A 22,296-nucleotide genomic window follows, 5' to 3' on the forward strand; every position below is an offset into this window, starting at 1 on the left:
CATGCCCACATAAATGAGCCCACACGGACATGTAGCATAGTATATCACGTACCGAGTGGTACATGATATACGTTGCTTGATGGAAAACGTCCTAGTACCATCAGAATTAGTAAATGAAGTACTGCGTTCAATGTTGGGGCAGGCTATACACCTGCCACAAGGGAAGCAGCCATGTCTAATTGGATGATCATCCAAAAAAGTGTGCGCTGGATGATCAACATAATGACTAGCCACCAATTGGTCACGTAAATTCCTAGCCCTTCTATAGGAAATAGATGGATACTCTGGGAGAAGCTTGTTCAAAATAGGGTCCACCTTGAGAATGGGCCAGGCCCTTTTCAATACATCCCGCATTATTCCATGTTGGGGATGGAAAGAGGTAACAAATCTCACAACCTCACTACCCTTAGATTTATTAAAGTCCCTGTAGAGTAGCTCATTACGAGTTGAACATCTGGCACGTTGATAGGCCTTTTTTATACTCCGTTTACTGTACCCACGTGCTATGAATCGAGCTCTTAATTCATTAGCCCGATTTTCAAAATCGATATTAGTGGAACAGATGCGGCGGAGACGTAAGAACTGTCCCACAGGGATGGCTTTAATAAGATGATGAGGGTGACAGGATGAGGCGTGGAGTAGAGAATTGGTGGATGTCTCCTTACGATAAATATCAGTTTGAATGATCCCTTGTGAATCCTTTTTGACAGAGACATCCAAAAAATTAATTTTCACGGGATCCCACGTCAATGTCAATCTGATGTTCAGATCGTTGTCATTCAAATTAGACGTCAATTGCAGAAGGTCGATGGAGCTGCCCTGAAAGATAAAGAAGATATCGTCGATGTAGCGTGCCCAAAACGGGACACGCTCAATCAACCCCTGTTTATCAGACAGAAAGAGATCCCTCTCCCACAGCCCCAGGAAGAGGTTGGCATAAGACGGCGCAAAGGCCGCGCCCATGGCAGTCCCCTGGAGCTGCAAGAAGAAGGACCCCTTAAACACAAAAAAATTGTGTGTGAGGGTGAACTCTAAAAGCTCCAGGATGAGGTCCCTAACTCCCGTAGAGATGGTGGAAGTGGATAAATAAAATCGTACGGCACGTAGGCCGTCGATATGCTTGATGTTAGTATAAAGGGACTCAACATCAACCGAAGCAAGAAGAGAATCACTCTCCAAGCAGAGTCCATCGACCTTCCGCAAAAGATCCCCAGTATCCTTGAGGAAGGAGGGCAGATTAGATACTAACGGCTGAAGATGATGGTCAATCCATTTGTTGATGTGCTCAAGGAAATTCCCACGACCAGATATAATAGGTCTGCCAGGTGGTGATCTGATGTCCTTATGGATTTTGGGTAAGAGGTATAGAGTGGATATAGTAGGTTCTTTTACAGTAAGTGCCGAAGCCAGTTCTTTGGTGACAATGCCATTGATGACGGCCCTGTTAATGATCAGATCCAATTTGGCAGAAAAAGCTGAGAGGGGATTATAAGTTAATTTTTTATAGCATACCGGATTATTTAATTGCCGGAATGCCTCTCTCTCATACATTATTACTGGCCAAATCACCACATTGCCACCTTTGTCAGCTGGCTTCAGCACTACATCAGGAAGATTTTTAAGATACCTTAACCTCACCCTTTCTTCCTTGGTCAGATTGTCACACCGACCATATTTAGGAATCTTCCTAAACTCATCCGTCACCACACGCACAAAGAGATCTATGCTAGGGCATGATGTGAATGGAGGGAATTTGACCGATCTGGGACGGATGGACGGGGGAATCTTACCTCCCTCACCATCATGTTCAGCCGCCAGCACCTCCAAAGTTCTTATTGCCTCCTGCTCCTCTTCTGTGGGAAAAAGACACTGGAGATCATTATTAAAGAAGTATCTTTTGAAGAGCAGCGACCTGGCAAACAGGTTGAGATCCTTCACCGCTGTGAAAGTATCAAAGTCAGATGTAGGTGAAAAAGTAAAGCCCCTTTCCAATAACGACAGATCAACCCTTGTGAGGACATGTTGACTCAGATTAATCACCTTATTATCCTTCTGATATGACTCAGGTTGATTCCTAAAGTGTCTTTTGTAAGGATGAAACGAGTGGTCTCGTAATTTGCGGGACCCACCAATATCATGGGATGAGGCCGAAGCTTGAGACACATCAGATTGCCCACTTATAGAGGTGACTGAAGTATTAGAAACAGAGCGTTGCAATTTGGAATTGTTGCTATTTCTCCATAAATAGACTTTTTTCATCTGATAATCTTTACCGTCCCTGCTAAATTTGTTCAATTGGTTTTGCTGGATTTTTGTAACCACCATATCCATAGATTTCTCTAAATCAGTTTCAAACAATTGAATTTTATCAGGAGAACAACCCCTGCGGATCTCCTCTTGACATGAATCAATGGATTTATCAAGCGTCTCTATATTACCAGAGTAAAGATTCACCAAAAGTTGCAAGAAGGTTTGAGAACACAAATTAGATGCTTCTTCCCATTTCATGATGAAAGTGTCATCCTCGATGGGGAATGTGGGGATGACTTTGACTCTCAAACCTCTGGGAATCATTTGGTTGGCTATGTATTTCTCTAGGAATAACCTGTTCCACCATAATCTGGAACGTTTGAGAAGTAATGTTTTCATATGTTGAAGTTTAACATCCCAACTCGAATCAACCATCTGTGGGGTACTGCTCCCCCCAGAACCAAACACCTGGTCCACTTGTTCGAGCCAGACTTTGTCTCTTGCCCGATAGTCCATCACGTCCGCAACCAAAATACCTGTGCATAACACAGCGAGAATGTAATAAAATGAGTAGGGAGAAGACATAGTACTGTGGAGGCCGGAAAGTGTAAAACTGAACGGCCATACATTGTGATCAATAATATATATTATATATCATGATCCACATATTAGAACTATCCAATAAAGAGGACACTGCACATTCAATAGAAGCTACCCAAGAAGAAAAAGCAGTCAAAAATCCATAAAAACATAATTTTATTAAATAATATAAAATATTATATAAGGACATACGGTGTGTGGTAGGGAAAACAGGAATAAAGAGCATAATGGTCAACAAAGGAGACCAGCCACACTGCAAGCATCGCTCCAAGAATAAGCTTATTAAATTGAACAGAATAGCAAACGTCAGACAGGGAAAGAATGACACATGTTGTTATGGCAAGGAGTGTATTGAAACATCACCATGCAGCCAAAGGATGGTATCCTATAACATGGCACACTACCCTGCCCATCAAAGACACATGACATCCATGACTGATGCTATGTAAAGCATCAGAAACAAGAGCAAAAGTAACTAGTTATACCTGGAAGCAGTGGTGGCAGTGGGGTCGGTCCAGTCCCCGACGCGCGTTTCGGAGCCAAGAGACTCCTTCCTCAGGGGGCGTTTCCCTCCCCTCACATATATTTGTCTGCCCATTCGCTTTGCCCTCTTTACATATGGCGGCTCCTGCCTGGCGCTGCCTGTGCGCATGCGCGGTGTCCGTCGCGCGTCCGCCCTGGCTCTCTGCCTGACGCGCCGGATCACGTGGGCCCGCGTGTTTCCGGTGACGTCATGGCGTGGATCCGGTCGGCGCGGGGCGGGCCCCTTGTGTGCGCGCAGATGGCCTCTGGTTAGGCGCGCGCTATTTAAACCTGGGTGGCTGTACCTTCCCTAACGCCCCCTGAGGAAGGAGTCTCTTGGCTCCGAAACGCGCGTCGGGGACTGGACCGACCCCACTGCCACCACTGCTTCCAGTTATAACTAGTTACTTTTGCTCTTGTTTCTGATGCTTTACATAGCATCAGTCATGGATGTCATGTGTCTTTGATGGGCAGGGTAGTGTGCCATGTTATAGGATACCATCCTTTGGCTGCATGGTGATGTTTCAATACACTCCTTGCCATAACAACATGTGCCATTCTTTCCCTGTCTGACGTTTGCTATTCTGTTCAATTTAATAAGCTTATTCTTGGAGCGATGCTTGCAGTGTGGCTGGTCTCCTTTGTTGACCATTATGCTCTTTATTCCTGTTTTCCCTACCACACACCGTATGTCCTTATATAATATTTTATATTATTTAATAAAATTATGTTTTTATGGATTTTTGACTGCTTTTTCTTCTTGGGTAGCTTCTATGATGTAAATTACAGACGCCTCTCATCTTTTTAAGTGGTGGAACTTGCACTATTGCTGACTGACTAAATACTTTTTTGCCCCACTGTATGCTGTATATTGTCACGGGGCAGAAAGGGGAAAACGGATGATGTGGAACCGGGGCCCCTGAACTGCCCCTCAGGCTAAAGGGGGGTGCCCTGTCTTTCCTTAACTTGGGGGTACACTTAAAGGTAGTAAGGCCCAAGTCCCCGACCTGTCCCGGTCTCCTGTTTAGCCCTGAGCTAAACCCCCAACCCCCTCCCCAGGAGGTGAGACAGGGAAAAAGTGAGCTACACAAAAAAACCAAGGGAAAGATACAACAGACAGGGTAAAATAAATATAAAACTTAGCTTGCTCTGCTGCAATGCTCCTGGACAGTAGAGTAGCCACTTGACAACAGCAAACAACTGAAGCACCACAGAACTCAGCTCCAGAACTCCAGCTTGGTTGGTCTCCCAAGAGCAAGTGTATAACCAACAGTGATTTCCAGCACCTGAACTCCTTTTATAGGAAGGAGGGGGAGAAGTTACCACCTGCATAATTAATCACATGCAGCTTCCCTGCAGTAACCCCGGCAGCCACCAGGGGAATATACATCAGCAGACCAACTACAGTTGTAGTAAACCCCAGAGGCCACCGGGGGCAAAAACTCATATTTAACCCCTTTCTGCCATCAGAGGTACTATCCCGTCCATGTGCCCTGGGACTTAATTCCCAGGGACGGGATAGTACATCATAGCGATCAGCAGCGCTCACATGGTGAGCGCTGCTGATCGCGGCCGGGTGTCAGCTGATTATCACAGCTGACACCCGGCACAATATGTCAGGGGCGGTCACGGACCGCCCCCGACACGTTAACCCCTTGTACACCGCGATCAAACGCGATCGCGGTGTACCGGGGGTTAAAGGGAAGCATCGGCAGGGAGGGGGCTCCCTCCGTACTTCCCTGAGCCCCCCACGACAGCGCAATGTGCAGCGCTGCTGCGGGGGGGCTCCTTCCCTACAGGCCCCCGGATCCAAGATGGCGACAGGGACCTTCTGGGGCCTGTAGGGAGCTGACTTCCTCACTGCCTGCAAAGCGCAGGCATGAGGAAGTCTGCAGCAGTGCCTGTGACAGATCGCCGATCTGTCACAGTGATCTGTGATGTGACAGATCAACGAACTGTCACAGGACAGTGATGTCCCACCTGGGACAATGTAATAAAGTAAAAAAAAAAAAAAAGTGTAAAAATAATTTTAAAAAAAATCGCTAAATAAATTACCGGTAGTAAAAAAAAAAAAAAAAATATTCCCCAATAAATTCATTTTTTGAAAATAAACAAAAAAACAATAAAAGTACGCATATTTGGTACCGCCGCGTCCGTAATGACCCGCCCTATAAAACTGTCCCATTAGTTAACCCCTTTAATGAACCCCTTAAAAAATAAAAATAAAAAACGAAGCAAAAAATAATGATTTATTATCATAACACCGAACAAAAAGTGCAATAACGTGCGATCAAAAAGACGCATATAAATATCCATGGTACCGCTGAAAACGTCAGCTTGTCCCGCATAAAACGAGCTGCCATACAGCGTCATCCGCAAAAAAATAAAAAAGTTATAGCTCGCAGAATAAAGCGATGCAAAAATAATTATTTTTTATATAAAATAGTTTTCATTGCATAAAACCGACAAAACATAAAAAAAAGACTAAATGAGGTATCGCTGTAACCGTACTGACCCGAAAAATAAAACGGTGTAAACGCACCCCCCCAAAAGAAATTCATGAAACGCTGGTTTTTGTTCATTCTGCGTCCCAAAAATCGGAATAAAAAGCGATCAAAAAATGTCACATGCCCGAAAATGATACCAATAAAAACGTCAACTCGTCCCGCAAAAAATAAGACCTCACATGACTCAGTGGGTCAAAATACGGAAAAATTATAGCTCTCAATATGTGGTGATGCAAAAACTATTTTTACAATAAAAAGCGTCTTTTAGCGTGTGACAGCTGCCAAACATAAAAACCGCAATAAATAGTAAATCAAACCCCCCATTATCACCCCCTTAGTTAGGGAAAAATAATAAAATAAAAGAAATGTATTTATTTCTTTTCCCATTAGGGTTAGGGCTGAGATTAGGGTTAGGGGTGTGTTGGGGTTAGGGTTGGAGTTATAATTGGGGGTTTTCACTGTTTGGGAACAAAAGGTGCTCTCCAAATGCAACATGGTGTCTGATCTCAATTCCAGCCAATTCTGCGTTGAAAAAGTCAAATGGTGCTCCTTCCCTTCCAAGCTCTGCCATGCGCCCAAACAGTGTTTTACCCCCACATATAGGGTATCAGCATACTCAGGACAAATTGCAAAACAACTTTTGGGGTCCAATTTCTCCTGTTACCCTAAGGAAAATAAAAAATTGGGGGCAAAAATATCATTTTGTGGAAAAAAATGATTTTTTTTATTTTCGCGCCCAGGCGTTATAAACTTCTGTGAAGCACTTGGGGGTTCAAAGTGCTCACCACATATCTAAATAAGTTCCTTAGGGGGTCTAGTTTCCAAAATGGGGTCACTTGTGGGGGGTTTCCACTGTTTAGGTTCATCAGGGGCTCTCCAAAAGCAACATGACACCCGCAGACCATTCCATCAAAGTCTGCATTCCAAAACGTCACTACTTCCCTTCCGAGCCCCGACGTGTGCCCATACAGTAGTTTTCTCCCACATATGGGGTATCAGCGTACTCAGGACAAATTGGACAACATCTTTTGGGGTCCAATTTCTCCTTGTACCCTTGGGAAAATAAAAAAATTGGTGACTAAAAGATCATGTTTGTGGAAAAAATACGATTTTTTTATTTTCACGCCCGGGCGTTATAAACTTCTGTGAAGCACTTGGGGGTTCAAAGTGCTCACCACACATCTAGATAAGTTCCTTGGGGGGTCTAGTTTCCAAAATGGTGTCATTTGTGGGGGGTTTCTACTGTTTTGGTACATCAGGGGCTTTCCAAACGCGACATGGTGTCCGATCTCAATTCCAGCCAAAAACGTCAAATGGCGCTGCTTCCCTTCCGAGCTCTGCCATGCGTCAAAATAGTGGTTTACCCCCACATGTGGGGTATCAGCGCACTCAGGACAAATTGCACAATAACTTTTAGGGTCCTGTTACCCTTGGAAAAATAAAAATTGAGGGTGAAAAGATCATTTTTGTGGAAAAAATATGATTTTTTAATTGTACGGCTGTATGTTATAAACTTCTGTGAAGCCCTTGGGGGTTCAAAGTTCTCACCACACATCTAGATAAGTTCCTTGAGGGGTCTAGTTTCCAAAATGGTGTCATTGGTGGGGGGTTTCCACTGTTTTGGTACATCAGGGGCTTTCCAATCGCGACATGGTGTCCGATCTCAATTCCAGCCAAAAACGTCAAATGGCGCTGCTTCCCTTCCGAGCTCTGCCATGCACCCAAATAGTCATTTACACCCACATATGGGGTATCAGCGTACTCAGGACAAATTGCACAATAACTTTTAGGGTCCTGTTACCCTTGGCAAAATAAAAATTGGGGTGAAAAGATCATTTTTGTGGAAAAAATATGATTTTTTAATTGTACCGCTGTACGTTATAAACTTCTGTGAAGCCCTTGTGGGTTCAGAGTTCTCACCACATATCTAGATAAGTTCCTTGGGGGGTATAATTTCCAAAATGGGGTCACTTGTGGGCGGTTTCCACTGTTTAGGTACATCAGGGTCTCTCCAAACGTGACATGGCGTCCGATCTGAATTCCAGCCAATTTTGCATTGAAAAAGTCAAACGGCGCTCCTTCCCTTCTGAGGTCTGCCATGCGCCGAAACAGTGGTTCCCCCCCACATATCAGGTATCATCGTACTCAGGACAAATTGCACAATAACTTTTGCAGTCCAATTTCTCCTGTTACCCTTGGTAAAATAAAAAAAATGAACCTGAACTATTTTTTTTGTGAAAAAAGTTAAATGTTCATTTTTTTTTTTAAATATTCAAAAAATTCCTGTGACGCACCTAAAGGGTTAATAAACTTCTTGAATGTGGTTTTGAGCACCTTGAGGGGTGCAGTTTTTAGAATGGTGTCACTTTTGGGTATTTTCTATCATATAGACCCCTCAAAGTGGCTTCAAATGTGAAGTGGTCCGTAAAAATGAAATGGTGTTGCAAAAATGAGAAATCGCTGGTCAATTTTTAACTCTTATAACTTCCTAACAAAAAAAATTTTTGGTTCCAAAATTGTGCTGATGTAAAGTAGAAATGTGGGAAATGTTATTTATTAAGTTTTTTGTGTGCCCTATCTCTGTGATTTAAGGGCATAAAAATTCAAATTTGGAAAATTGCGAAATTTTCAAAATTTTCGCCAAATTTGTTTTTTTCACAAATAAACGCAAGTTATATGAATTAAATTTTACCACTAACATGAAGTACAATATGTCACGAGAAAACAATGTCAGAATCACCGGGATCCATGGAAGCGTTTCAGAGTTATAACCTCATAAAGGGACAGTGGTCAGAATTGTAAAAATTGGCCCGGTCATGAACGTGCAAACCACCCTTGGGGCTTAAGGGGTTAACACCCGATGGGAGAAAAAGGTTTAAATGTGAGGAAATCCAGATCTGACACAGATCCAAGAAATGGATCGTGACATATATATGTATACATACAATATATATATATGTAATCGATATTACATAGTGTATTACATATTTACAAATTATTACAGTTTTTTGTGTTCTAAAGTCGTATTCCAATAAATATGTTCTAATTATCTTGATTATTGTATCATAAAAATGATTAAATGTCTGATGGTCACATTGTACTACATTTTTCACTTAACCCCTTTCCTACAATGGACGTACTATTCCGTCCATGTGACCTGGGACCTAAGTCCCAAGGATGGAATAGTACGTCTAGCGAGATCAGCGGCGCTCACGTGGTGAGCGCCGCTAATCGCGGCCCGGTGTCAGCTGATTATCACAGCTGACACCCGGCACAATGTGTCAGGGGCGGTCACGGACTGCCCCCGACACGCTAACCCCTTGGACACCGCGATCAAACACGATCGCGGTGTACCGGGGGTTAAGGGGAAGCATCGGCAGGGAGGGGGCTCCCTCCGTGCTTCCCTGAGCACCCCACGGCAGCGCAAAGTGCAGCGCTGCTGCGGGGGGCTCCTTTCCTGCAGGTCCCCGGATCCAATATGGCGGCGGGGACCTCCGGGGGCCTGCAGGAAGCTGGCTTCCTCACTGCCCGCAGAGCGCCGGCATGAGGAAGCCTGCAGCAGTGCCTGTGACAGATCGCTGATCTGTCACAGCGATCTGTGATGTGACAGATCAGCGATCTGTCACATGACAGTTATGTCCCCCCTGGGACATTGTAATAAAGTAAAAAAAAGTGTAAAAATAATTTTTTAAAAATCACTAAATAAATTAAAAAAAAAAATATTCCCCAATATATTCATTTTTTGGAAATAATAAAAAAATAAAAAATAAAAGTACACATATTTGGTATCGCCGCGTCCGTAACAACCCGCCCTATAAAACTGTCCCATTAGTTAACCCCTTAAGCGAACCTCTTAAAAAATAAAAAAAAACGAAGCAAAATATGATTTAGCATACCGCTGAACAAAAAGTGCAATAACGCGCGATCAAAAAGACGCATATAAATATCTATGGTATCGCTGAAAACGTCATCTTGTCCCGCAAAAAACGAGCCATCATAGAGCATCATCAGCGAAAAAATAAAAAAGTTATAGCTCGCAGAATAAAGCGATGCAAAAATAATTATTTTTTATATAAAATTGTTTTCATTGCATAAAAGCGCCAAAACATAAAAAAAGACATAAATGAGGTATCGCTGTAATCGTACTGACCCGAAGAAGAAAACTGCTTTATCAATTTTATCGCACGCGGAACGGCGTAAACGCACCACCCAAAAGAAATTCATGAAACGCTGTTTTTTGTAAATTCTGCGTCCCAAAAAACGAAATAAAAAGCGATCAAAAAATGTCACATGCCCGAACATGGTACCAATAAAAACGTCAACTCGTCCCGCAAAAAATAAGACCTCACATGACTCGGTGGGTCAAAATATGGAAAAATTATAGCTCTCAATATGTGGTGATGCAAAAACTATTTTTACAAAAAAAAGCGTCTTTTAGCGTGCGACTGCTGCCAAACATAAAAACCGCAATAAATAGTAAATCAAACCCCCCGTTATCACCCCCTTAGTTAGGGAAAAATAATAAAATTAAAAAAATGTATTTATTTCTTTTCCCATTAGGGTTAGGGCTGAGATTAGGGTTAGGGGTGTGTTGGGGTTAGGGTTTGATGTTAAAATTGGGGGTTTCCACTATTTGCGCACATCAGGTGCTCTCCAAACGCAACATGGCGTCTGATCTCAATTGCAGCCAATTCTGCATTGAAAAAGTCAAATGGTGCTCCTTCCCTTCCAAGCTCTGCCATGCACCCAAACAGTGTTTTACCCCCTCATATGGGGTATCAGCCTACTCAGGACAATTTGCAAAACAACTTTTGGAGTCCTATTCCTCCTGTTGCCCTTAGGAAAATAAAAAATTGGGGGCAAAAATATAATTTTTGTGGAAAAAAAATGATTTTTTTTATTTTCACGCCTGGGCGTTATAAACTTCTGTGAAGCACTTGGGGGTTCAAAGTTCTCACCACACATCTAGAAAAGTTCCTTGGGGGGGTCTAGTTTCCAAAATGGGGTCATTTGTGGGGGGTTTCCACTGTTTGGGCACATCAGGGGCTTTGCAAACGCGACATGGTGTCTGATCTCAGTTCCAGCCAAAAAAGTCAAATGGTGCTGCTTCCCTTCCGAGCTCTGCCATGCACCCAAATAGTGGTTTACCCCCACATGTGGGGTATCAGCGTACTCAGGATAAATTGCACAATAACTTTTAGGGTCCTGTTACCCTTGGGAAAATAAAAATTGGGGGTGAAAATATCATTTGTGGAAAAAATATGATTTTTTAATTGTACCACTGTACGTTATAAACTTCTGTGAAGCCCTTGTGGGTTCAAAGTTCTCACCACATATCTAGATAAGTTCCTTGGGTGGTCTAGTTTCCAAAATGGGGTCACTTGTGGGGGGTTTCCACTGTTTAGGTACATCAGGGTCTCCCCAAACGTGACATAGCGTCCGATCTGAATTCCAGCCAATTTTGCATTGTAAAAGTCAAACGGCGCTCCTTCCCTTCTGAGCTCTGCCATGCGCCGAAACAGTGGTTGGTTCCCCCCCACATATCAGGTATCAGCGTACTCAGGACAAATTGCACAATAATTTTTGCAGTCCAATTTCTCCTGTTACCCTTGGTAAAATAAAAAAAATTGAACCTGAAGTATTTTTTTGTGAAAAAAAGTTAAATGTTCATTTTTTTTTAAAATATTCAAAAAATTCCTGTGAAGCACCTGAAGGGTTAATAAACTCCTTGAATGTGGTTTTGAGCACCTTAAGGGGTGCAGTTTTTAGAATGGTGTCACTTTTGGGTATTTTCTATCATATAGTGATATATCAAAGTGACTTCAAATGTGATGTGGTCCGTAAAAATAAAATGGTTGTAAAAATGAGAAATCGCTGGTCAACTTTTAACCCTTATAACTTCCTATCAAAAAAAATTTTGGTTCCATAATTGTGCTGATGTAAACATGTGGGAAATGTTACTTATTAATTTTTTTTGTGTGCCATATCTCTGTGATTTAGGGGCATAAAAACTCAAAGTTGGAAAATTGCGAAATTTTCAACATTTTCGCCAAATTTCCGCTTTTTTTCACAAATAAACGCAAGTTATATGAATGAAATTTTACCACTATCATGAAGTACAATATATCATGAGAAAACAATGTCAGAATCACCGGCATCCATGGAAACGTTCCAGAGTTATGGCCTCATAAAAGGACAGTAGTCAGAATTGTAAAAATTGGCCCGGGAGTTAACGTGCAAACCACCCTTGGTAGTGAAGGGGATAAATATAAGCAATATATGTGGGAGTCGGAGTAAGGGAAATTGAGGAGTCGGAGTCGCAGGTTTGGCTTACCGACTCCACAGCCCTGCCCTCATCATCTCCCATCTCCACACAGCCCCTCATCAAACCAGTCTCCACACAGCCCCTCATCAACCCATCTCCATACATCCCCTTAGCAACCTGTCTCCACACAGACCATCATCATCCCCCCTTCTGCACTCAGCCCTTCATCATCCCCCCTTCTCCACACAGCCCCTCATCCCCCCTTCTCCACACAGCCCCTCATCCCCTTCTCCACACACCCCCTCATCATCCTCCCTTCTCCAAACACCTCATCATCGCCTCTTCTCCACACACCTCATCATCTCCCTTCTCCACAAAGCCCCTCATCATACCTTCCATCTCTACACAGCCCCTCGCCATCAGCCCATCTCCACACAGCCCCTCGCCATACCCCCATCTCCACACAGCCCCTCATGAACCCCCTTCTCCACACAGCCTCTCATCATCCCCTTCTCCACACAGCCCCTCATCACCCCACCTTCTCCACACAGCCCCTCATCACCCCACCTTCTCCACACAGCCCCTCATCACCCCACCTTCTCCACACAGCCCCTTATCACCACATCTCCACACAGCCCCTAATCATACCCCCCATCAGGAATCTATGAGTTATTTCCCAATATCTCAGGTACACACCAAGAGCTGAATTACTGCCCCTCCCCCCAATTGGCTTCTAAAGAGCAAGCTTCACCAGCGTTTCCCCCTCGCAGCTGCAGCACCCTCTCTCTGCCTCTGTGAAACACTATCTACTCTTCCCCCTTCCTTCAGCAGCTGATTACTTCTATTTCGTCTGGCCAGTCAAATGCGCTTTTTCCTGCCAAGACCTCTTTGTCCGTTCCAGATTAAATATTTTCCTTGGGAAGGCCCTCCTCCCCTTTAGTGACATGTCATATCTGTGACTGAGATAGAGGTTTCTTATTTTAATCCCTTTTATTTGTAACTATATACACTGTATTTTGTCTCCTTTTGTACTATCTGTACTGTATTTTTGTAAACCCTGCCTATATTTTCTGGAGTAAACTTACAAATTTACTAGTTTTGTTCTTTTTGCTCTATGATCGAACCGACACGTACTCCGCTGTGTGTTATACACACACCACCCTCACTGCAGAGTGCCCGATAGCCAGTACACGACAAGGCAGCCTTTCCGGCGACTATTAATCCTGGTTTCCGTTCCCTGTCTGATCTGAAGATAAGGGGGTGCCTGTGAGCTGCAAACTCCTAATCGGAACTGAAAGTGGAACCAAAAGTTGTGGGGTGATATATCTCATGCCAAATTGATTATATCTCCCCGAAAGTCAAATTCCTGATACCCCCCCCCCAAAGCCACACAGCCCCTCATCAAACCCCAGTCTCCACACTGCCCCCTCCTCCACACAGCCCCTCGTCATCCCCCAGTCTCCACACTGCCCCTCGTCATTCCCCCATCTCTTCACAGCCTCTCATCATCCCCCGTCTCTACACTGCTCCTCATCATCTCTCCTCCACACAGCCCCTCACTAAGCAGCTCCTCACCACCCTCCTCTCCTGCAGCCTCAGCACAACGCTGCAACCCCGCTTCCTGCTAGTATCTGTCTGGCCAGCGGACTGCCCATCACTACTGGCCTCGGACTGAAGGAGGATCCGCCCCTTCCGGTGACATCATCTCCTCACAGGAGCCATTCCATTCTAGACGCTACGTTTACGACCGGTACACTGCGGAAAGAACCGAGTAAATCCGAAGAAAGAGATCTCAGCACGCTATTATTAGGCTTTACGGCCTATCTCCTCCCCTCCCCTCTGTCTGCATGACCCGAAACACCGAGCCAGCATGGTCGGGGAAACCAGGCACCTGTGGGTGGGGAACTTACCCGAGAACGTGCGGGATGACAAGATTATGGAGCATTTCACACGGTGAGTGGCCGCGAGGTGGCGGAAGATCCTCCGAGAGCACAATCGGGGGCTTGAGACGGGCTTCGCCCGCTGTGACCGACAACCGAGATGTCCTGGCGGGATTTATCCTGCTGCACCTCGAGTATACCGGGCGTACTTGCCAGGATTTACCTCAGATGCCGGCTGTGCCCTAATATCAGCGCGTACCCTGAATATACCCTATAGGATTTACCTCGGATGCCGGCTGTGCCCCAATATCAGCGCGTACCCTGAATATTTCCGACAGGATTTACCTCAGATGCCGGCTGTGCCCCGATATTGGCGCGTACCCCGAAAATATCTGACAGGATTCACCTCAGATGCCGGCTGTGCCCCAATATTGGCGCGTACCCCGAATATTCCTGACAGGATTCACCTCAGATGCCGGCTGTGCCCCGATATTGGTGTGTACCCCGAATATTCCTGACAGGATTCACCTCAGATGCCGGCTGTGCCCCGATATTGGCGCGTACCCCGAATATTCCTGACAGGATTTACCTCAGATACTGTCTGTGCCCTGATATCAGCGTGTACCCCGAATATTCCTGACAGGATTCACCTCAGATGCCGGCTGTGCCCCGATATTGGTGCGTACCCCGAATATTCCTGACAGGATTCACCTCAGATGCCGGCTGTGCCCCGATATCAGCGTGTACCCCGAATATACCTGACAGGATTTACCTTGGATGCCGGCTGTGCCCCAATATCAGCGCGTACCCCAAATATTCCTGACAGGATTTACCTCAGATGCCGGCTGTGCCCCTTATATCAGTGTGTACCCCGAATATTCCTGACAGGATTTACCTCAGATGACGGTTGTTCCCCAATATCCGCACGTACCCCGAATATTCCTGGCAGGATTTCCCTCAGATGCCGGCTGTGCCCCGATATCAGCGTGTACCCTGAATATACCTGACTCGGGGGCCAGTGATGGGGGTGACCCCCCACGGCTGTAACTTGGGCCCAGTGTTTGAGGGAGGGGCGGCTGAGACTCGGGGCCAATGTTGGGGGGGAGGGGCATTGCGGCTGTGACTTGTGGCCAGTGTTGTGGGGGGTGTAGCTGTGACTTGTGGCCAGTGTTGGAGGGGCGTAACTGACTTGTGACCATTGTGGAGGAGGCCATTTTTGGGGGTCCCCCAGGCTGTGACTCGGGGGTGGCGGCTGTGACTCGTGGCCAGTGTCGGGGGGTGGTTGTGACTCGAGGCCAGTGTTGGGGGGGAGGGGGGGGCGTAGCTGTGACTCATGGCCAGTTTGAGGGGGGCGGCTGTAACTCGTGGCCAGTGTTGGGGGGGGGGGGTGGAGAGCTGTGCTTCACTGCCAGTGTTGGGGGGAGCCCCCCTGGCTGTGGCTTGTGGCCAGTGTTGGGTGGAGGGGGGCGTAGCTGACACTCGTGGCCAGTGTTGGAGGAGGGGGGCGTAGCTGTGACTCGTGGCCAGTGTTGGGGGTGGGGGGAGCTGTGACCAGTGATGGGGGGGGGGGGGGGAGCTGTGGTTCATGACCAGTGGGGGGGCCTTCCTGGCTGTGGCTTGTGGCCACTGTTGGGGGGTAGTTGTGACTCGTGGCCAGTGTTGGAGGAGGGAAGCGTAGTTGTGTCCCGTGGCCAGTGTTGGTGGGGGGCTGTGTTGTGAATGGGTCACCGCGGAGGAAAAAATAAACAACAAGCTAAGTCTCAGAAAACCAGAGAAGTTGGTAACTATGCAGATTGCAGATCACTGAACTTAACCACACAACTAGCAGCAGTCGTGGAGTGTTCCTGCGATGGTCCTAGACGCCTCGTCACAACCGGAGAGCTACATAAGCCTAAAGCAGGAAAAGAGGAAAACTAACTGCCCCAGAGCAGACCCCAAAGGAAAGACAGCCCCCCACATGTATTGACGGTGAAACAAGATGAAATTACAAACGAAGGCAGGAAAATAGGCTGAGCAAACGATGGGGTCCGGCTAACTAAAAAGGACAGGAAAGGAAAGACACTGTCTGCAATCTGCCAAAAAAAAACTACAAAAATATTGTCCAGCACTTCTGATAGCAAAATTAACCCTGAAGTCACTAGACTTCTAAACCTATATCAGCACTCTGAAATATTCTGAGACAGAGCAAAAAAGAGGCCAATCTAATAAGGGACAAAAAGCAGATTGGCAAATACTGATTAATAGGAGTGGAAATTCAGCATAGCCCCAGCAGGGGCAAGCTGATTACACAAAAAACTGAATTGACCAACAAGCGCAAGTGTGAACATTAGCAAAAAACAAACTTAACTTGAGAAGACTGGAAGAGAGCTGAAGTCCAGGACCTGAGAAGCAGACTGAATCACCAGCATCCGGATAGGGCGTCGGCTGTCTTATATCCAGTCTGATACTCCAGAGATCCAATCGTTATCTTCCTCATCAGGTGGCAGATCACTACCACTTAAACCAACAGCACTACCTCCTGTCACCACCAGAGGGAGAACGGAAGGGGAACTCTGAACTGGTGGAGCAGAAAATGAGTTCATGACAGTACCCCACCCTTGAGGAGGGGTCACCGAACCCGCATCCATGCCACCAGGCCGATCAGGATGGGCCCGGTGAAAAGCACGAACAAATTTATTGGCATGAATATCAGAGGCAGAGACCCAAGAATTATCCTCCTGGCCATAACCCTTCCATTTGACCAAATACTGGAGTCTCAGTCTAACCAAACGAGAATCCAATATTTTCTCTACCTCATATTCCACATTGCCTTTAACCAATACAGGATCAGGAGGTGCCGCCACAGGAACTACTGGCTCAACAAACCTCTTCAACAGTGACTTGTGAAATACGTTGTGGATTTTGAACGTAACTGGAAGAGCCAATCGAAAAGAAACAGGATTAAGAATCTCCAAAATCTTATAAGGTCCAATAAATCTTGGCTTAAATTTTGGAGATGCAACCTTCATAGAAATACTCTTTGACGACAACCAAACCATATCACCCACTTTAAACCGGGGACCAATGGTCCTACACCGGTTGGAAAAACGCTGGGCCTTTTCCTGAGAGAGTGACAACTTATCCACCACTTGGTCCCATATCTGCTGCATTCTCACAACCACAGTGTCCACACCTGGGCAGGACGAAGATTCCACTTTCCCTGAAGAGAATTGAGGCTGAAACCCAAAATTACAGAAAAAGGGTGACATCAGAGTGGCAGAACTAGCTCTATTGTTCAGCGCAAATTCAGCCAAGGGCAAAAATGAGACCCAATCATCTTGATCAGCAGATATAAAACATCTTAAATAAGACTCCAGGGTCTGGCTTGTTCTCTGTCTGCCCATTGGTCTGGGGATAAAACGCGGAGGAGAAGGATAACTGAATTTCCAGATTGGAACAAAAGGCTTTCCAGAATCTGGAAACAAACTGGACCCCTCTATCGGACACAATGTTCTCAGGAATCCCGTGTAACCGAACCACCTGTTGTAAAAACAAGGGCACCAACTCAGCGGAAGATGGCAACTTTGGGAGTGGTACAAGATGGACCATCTTCGAAAATCTATCACAAATCACCCAGATAAGTCATTCTCTGAGAGACAGGAAGATCAGAAATAAAATCCATTGAGATATGGCTCCATGGCCTCTTGGGCACCGGCAGGGGCATCAGCAACCCACTAGAACGAGAACAGGGTTTAGACCGAGAACAGGTCCCACAGGACTGTACAAAATTCCTGACATCACGAGATAAGGCAGGCCACCAAAACGACCGACTCACCAAATCTCTGGTACCAAAAATACCCGGATGACCAGCCAATGCGGAGCAATGGACTTCAGACATCACTCTCTTTCTCCACTGGTCAGGAACATACAATCTTCCCATAGGGCAACGCTCAGGTTTATCCTCCTGAAATTCCTCCAGGGCGCGTCTCAAATCGGGCGAAATGGCAGAAAGAACTACCCCCTCACCTAGGATGATAGTAGGTTCGGTCACATTAAGAGAATCAGCAAAGAAACTCCTAGAGAGGGCGTCTGCCTTAACATTCTTAGTCCCCAGAAGAAAAGAGACCACAAAATTAAAACGCGTGAAAAACAAGGCCCATCTAGGATTCAAGCGTTTGGCAGACTCCAGATAAATCAAATTCTTGTGATCGGTGAGGAACACAAATTGATGTCTAGCTCCCTCCAGCCAATGTCTCCACTCCTCAAATGCCCATTTCATGGACAAGGATCTTTTTGGATAAAATATTTAGGCTTACTGTCCGCTGCTGAGACCAGGAAAAAGTCACCACATGAAAAACTTTTTAACTCTTTATTCCCAACGCGTTTCAAAGTGGAAAATCACTTCTTCATGTCATCCCCTGAAGAAGTGATTTTCCACTTTGAAACGCGTTGGGAATAAAGAGTTAAAAAGTTTTTCATGTGGTGACTTTTTCCTGGTCTCAGCAGCGCACAGTAAGCCTAAATATTTTATCCAAAAGGATCCTTATCTGTGGTCACGAACGTGAACCTCGGGCGTGCAGCAGGCTGACATTGACTTACATGCTTTAATCTATCTTGGAAAAGGTGAGTAGATTCCTTTGAATTTATTTCATCTGTTACCCAGATAAGACCCTATTGCGCTCTTTCTTTCCTCAGTTTTATCTCATTTCATGGACAACAATTCCCAATTCCCCACGTCATAGTTGCGTTCAGATGGGGAAAACTTTCGAGAAAAGAAGGCACAGGGATTCATCTTAGAAGTCACAGGGTCTTTTTGGGACAACACAGCTCCTGCGCCAATCTCAGAAGCGTCCATCTCCACCTGAAATGGAAGTAAGACATCAGGTTGCCGTAAAACTGGAGCTGAAGTAAATCTCTGCTTAAGCTCCTGAAATGCTGAGACAGCCTCAGGAGACCAATTCAGCACATTAGCTCCCTTCTTGGTCAGATCAGTCAGTGGTGTGACAATACTAGAAAAATTACCTATAAATTTACGATAGAAATTAGAAAAACCCAAAAACTTCTGGAGAGCCTTCAAAGAAGTAGGCTGAACCCAATCATAAATGGCCTGTACCTTGGCCGGGTCCATTTCAATAGTCGATGGAGACAAGATAAATCCCAAAAATGAAATACTCTGTACACCAAAGAGGCACTTCGATCCCTTAACAAACAGGGAATTCTCCCTCAAAATCCGGAACACAGTCCGGACATGTTCCACATGGGAATCCCAATCACTAGAAAAGACCAAAAATATCATCCAGATAGATGATCAAAAACTTATCCACAAAGTCTCGGAAAATATCATTCATAAAGGACTGGAAGACAGAAGGGGCATTAGAGAGCCCAAAAGGCATAACCAGGTACTCAAAATGTCCCTCCGGAGTATTAAACGCCGTCTTCCATTCATCCCTGTGCTTGATGCGAATAAGATTATACGCCCCCTGAGGTCAAGCTTAGTAAACCAGCAGGCACTCTTAACTCTGGAGAATAAATCAGACATCAGAGGTAACGGGTACTGATATTTAACCGTCATCTTGTTAAGGGGACGATAATCAATACACGGTCTTAATGAACAGTCTTTCTTGGCCACAAAAAAAAAAAACAGCGCCTAAAGGTGACGAGGATGGTCTAATATGACCCTTCTCCAACGACTCCTTAATATAGGATCGCATAGCCTCATGTTCGGGTACCGATAAGTTGAAAAGCCTTCCCAGGCATCAACTCAATTGCACAGTCATAACTCCTATGAGGAGGCAAAGACGCAGACTTACTCTCACTAAAAACATCAGAGAAATCAGCCAGATAATCAGGAATATCATGAGACTGAGGTGAGGTGGAGAAAACAGGAGCGTCCCTAAGAACACACTGACAACCCCAACTCACCACAGACCCAGATTTCCAATCCAAAACTGGGTTATGAGTTTGCAAACAGGGGAACCCCAGAATAATATCATGCAAATTATGCAGCACCAAAAATTTACACTTTTCTTGGTGGTCTGGGGCGACTCGCATTATCACCTGGGTCCAAAACTGAGGTTTATTCTCCGCCAAAGGAGTGGCATCAATACCCCTCAAAGGAATAGGCGTCTGCAGAGGCGTCATGGACAAACCACAACGTTTAGCAAAGTCCAAATCCATCAGATTCAGAGCTGCTCCTGAATCCACAAAAGCCTTAGTGGAAAATGTGGACAAGGAGCAGATCAGAGTAATTGCCAATAGGAACTTAGGTTGTATACTGCCCACAGCAAATGTGTGTGCAAAACGTTTCTCTCGTTTAGGGCAGACAGAAATAGTATGAGAAGCGTCGCCACAGAAAAAACACAGCTTATTACGCCTTCTAAACTCCCGACGTTGCGCCCTAGACAAAACCCCATCACATTGCATAGGTTCAGACATTTGTTCAAAAGGTGGCAGCGCCTCCCGTGTAGTTTTACGTTCACGTAAACGCCGATCCCCCTTTAATGGCTAATGACATAGAGCCATCCAGACCAGAGGGAGCAGGAAATCCCACCATAACATCATTTACGGTCTCTGACAAACCTTTCCGAAAGAGAGCTGCCAATGCACTATCATTCCATGTAGAAAGGACCGCCCACTTTCGGAATTTTTGACGGTACAACTCTGCAGGATCCTGACCCTGGTTTAATGCCAACAGGGTTCTCTGTTATGAATGAGTCACCGTAGGAGGCAAAAACAGAAGTACTAGCTAAGTCCAGAAAACCAGAGAAATTGGCAGCTATCGGATTACAGACCCCTGAACCTATCAACAACAACTAACAGTAGCCGTTGGGGGTTCCTACAGTGCCCTAGACCCCTCGATCACAGCCGGAGAACTACATAGCCTAAAGACAGAAAGGGAAATCTAAACTGCCCCAGAGCAGACCCCAAAGCAATAGGCAGCCCCCAACATATAATGACGGTGAAGCAAGATGAAAAAACACTCACACAGATACAAAGATAGGCTGAGCAAATGATGGGGCCCAAGCTAACTACATAGGACAGGATAGAAAAGCTGCTGTCTGCAATCCGCCAAAAACCCTATCAAAACAAGAGCCAACAGCTGATAGGGGAAAAAAGCCCTGAAGACGCTAGGCTTCAAAAAGACTATATCAGTATTCAGGTATTTTCTGAAGACAGAGCAAAAAGGAATTCAGCACACCCCAGCAGGGAATGGCAGAAATCCAGAAAAACAAGGAAAACCAAAACACAAATGCAAAAAGGAGAGCAGAAAACTTAGCTTTTGAGGAGCAGGAATCAGACTGGTCTCCTAGAATCCCTCAGAGAGCTCACCAGCAAGGCAGTAGGGCGTCGGCTGCCTTATAGCCAGTCAGCAATTCCCGTCACCCAGTCATCATCCTGCCCAGATGCTTGGTAATCAGCCTCACTACCTTCCTTCACCAGAAGAGGGAGTTCATCAGACCTCAATGGTGAAGGGGAAAATGAACTCACAACAGTTCTCTCAGCTTGATCAACGGCATTAGGTTCATCATACAACAACCCCAAGGCCTGAAAAAATGCATCCACATTAGTCAGAATAGGATTTTCAGGTGTCAGAGAAAAAGCCCAATCTTGGGGATCGCCGCGCAGCAAGATGACAATTTTAACCTGCTGCACAGAGCTCCCCGATGAGTTAGGCTTCAAAGCAAGAAATAATTTACAATTATTCTTAAAATTCAGAAATTTAGACCGATCCCCAGAAAACACATCAGGAGTAGGAGTCTTGGGTTCAGCAGCATGTGACTGAATAAGGTAGGTGGAAATTCCCTGTACTTCAGCCAGCTGCTCCACACGATCAGACAGTTGCTTAATCTCCATTAGGAATAAAATCCTCCTACGGCCCCAGAGAAAAACAGGAAAAAATACATAAAAAAAAAAAAATTCTGACACTTTTTTTTTTCCTCCTTCTTTCCTTTTTTTTTCTCTAACAGTTCTTTCCTGCTTTTGAGTACCCTAGAATCTGCTGTGTGGCTGGTGATTCTGTTATGAATGGGTCAACGAGGAGGAAAAAATAAACAACAAGCTAAGTCTCAGAAAGCCAGAGAAGTTGGTAACTATGCAGATTGCAGATCCCTGAACTTAACCGCACAACTAGCAGTTGTGGAGCGTTCCTACGATGGTCCTAGACGCCTCGTCACAACCGGAGAGCTACATAAGCCTAAAGCAGGAAAAGAGGAAAACTGCCCCAGAGCCCCCCACATGTATTGACCTTGAAACAAGATGAAATTACAAACAAAGGCAGGAAAATAGGCTGAGC

The 22,296-nt window shown here is 45.3% G+C and overlaps 1 protein-coding gene across 3 annotated transcripts in view; it reads left to right on the plus strand.

Moving 5' to 3' along the window:
- Positions 1 to 13,738: 13,738 nt before the first annotated feature.
- LOC141085107 (msx2-interacting protein-like) overlaps positions 13,739 to 22,296 on the plus strand; it is a 127,050-nt gene continuing 118,492 nt past the window's right edge. Inside the window, exon 1 of one of the 3 annotated variants that reach the window (XM_073570213.1) lies at positions 13,739 to 14,097. In XM_073570213.1, coding sequence (XP_073426314.1) covers positions 14,015 to 14,097 — 83 coding nt within the window. In that variant the 5' untranslated portion in view covers positions 13,739 to 14,014. The remainder of the gene's footprint in view (positions 14,098 to 22,296) is intronic. The other 2 variants (XM_073570212.1, XM_073570211.1) reach the window with 2 other exon arrangements.

This window comes from Dendrobates tinctorius, unplaced genomic scaffold (assembly GCF_039654945.1).
Source record: "Dendrobates tinctorius isolate UK_male_01 unplaced genomic scaffold, ASM3965494v1 ptg000028l, whole genome shotgun sequence".
NCBI classification, from domain to species: domain Eukaryota; kingdom Metazoa; phylum Chordata; class Amphibia; order Anura; family Dendrobatidae; genus Dendrobates; species Dendrobates tinctorius.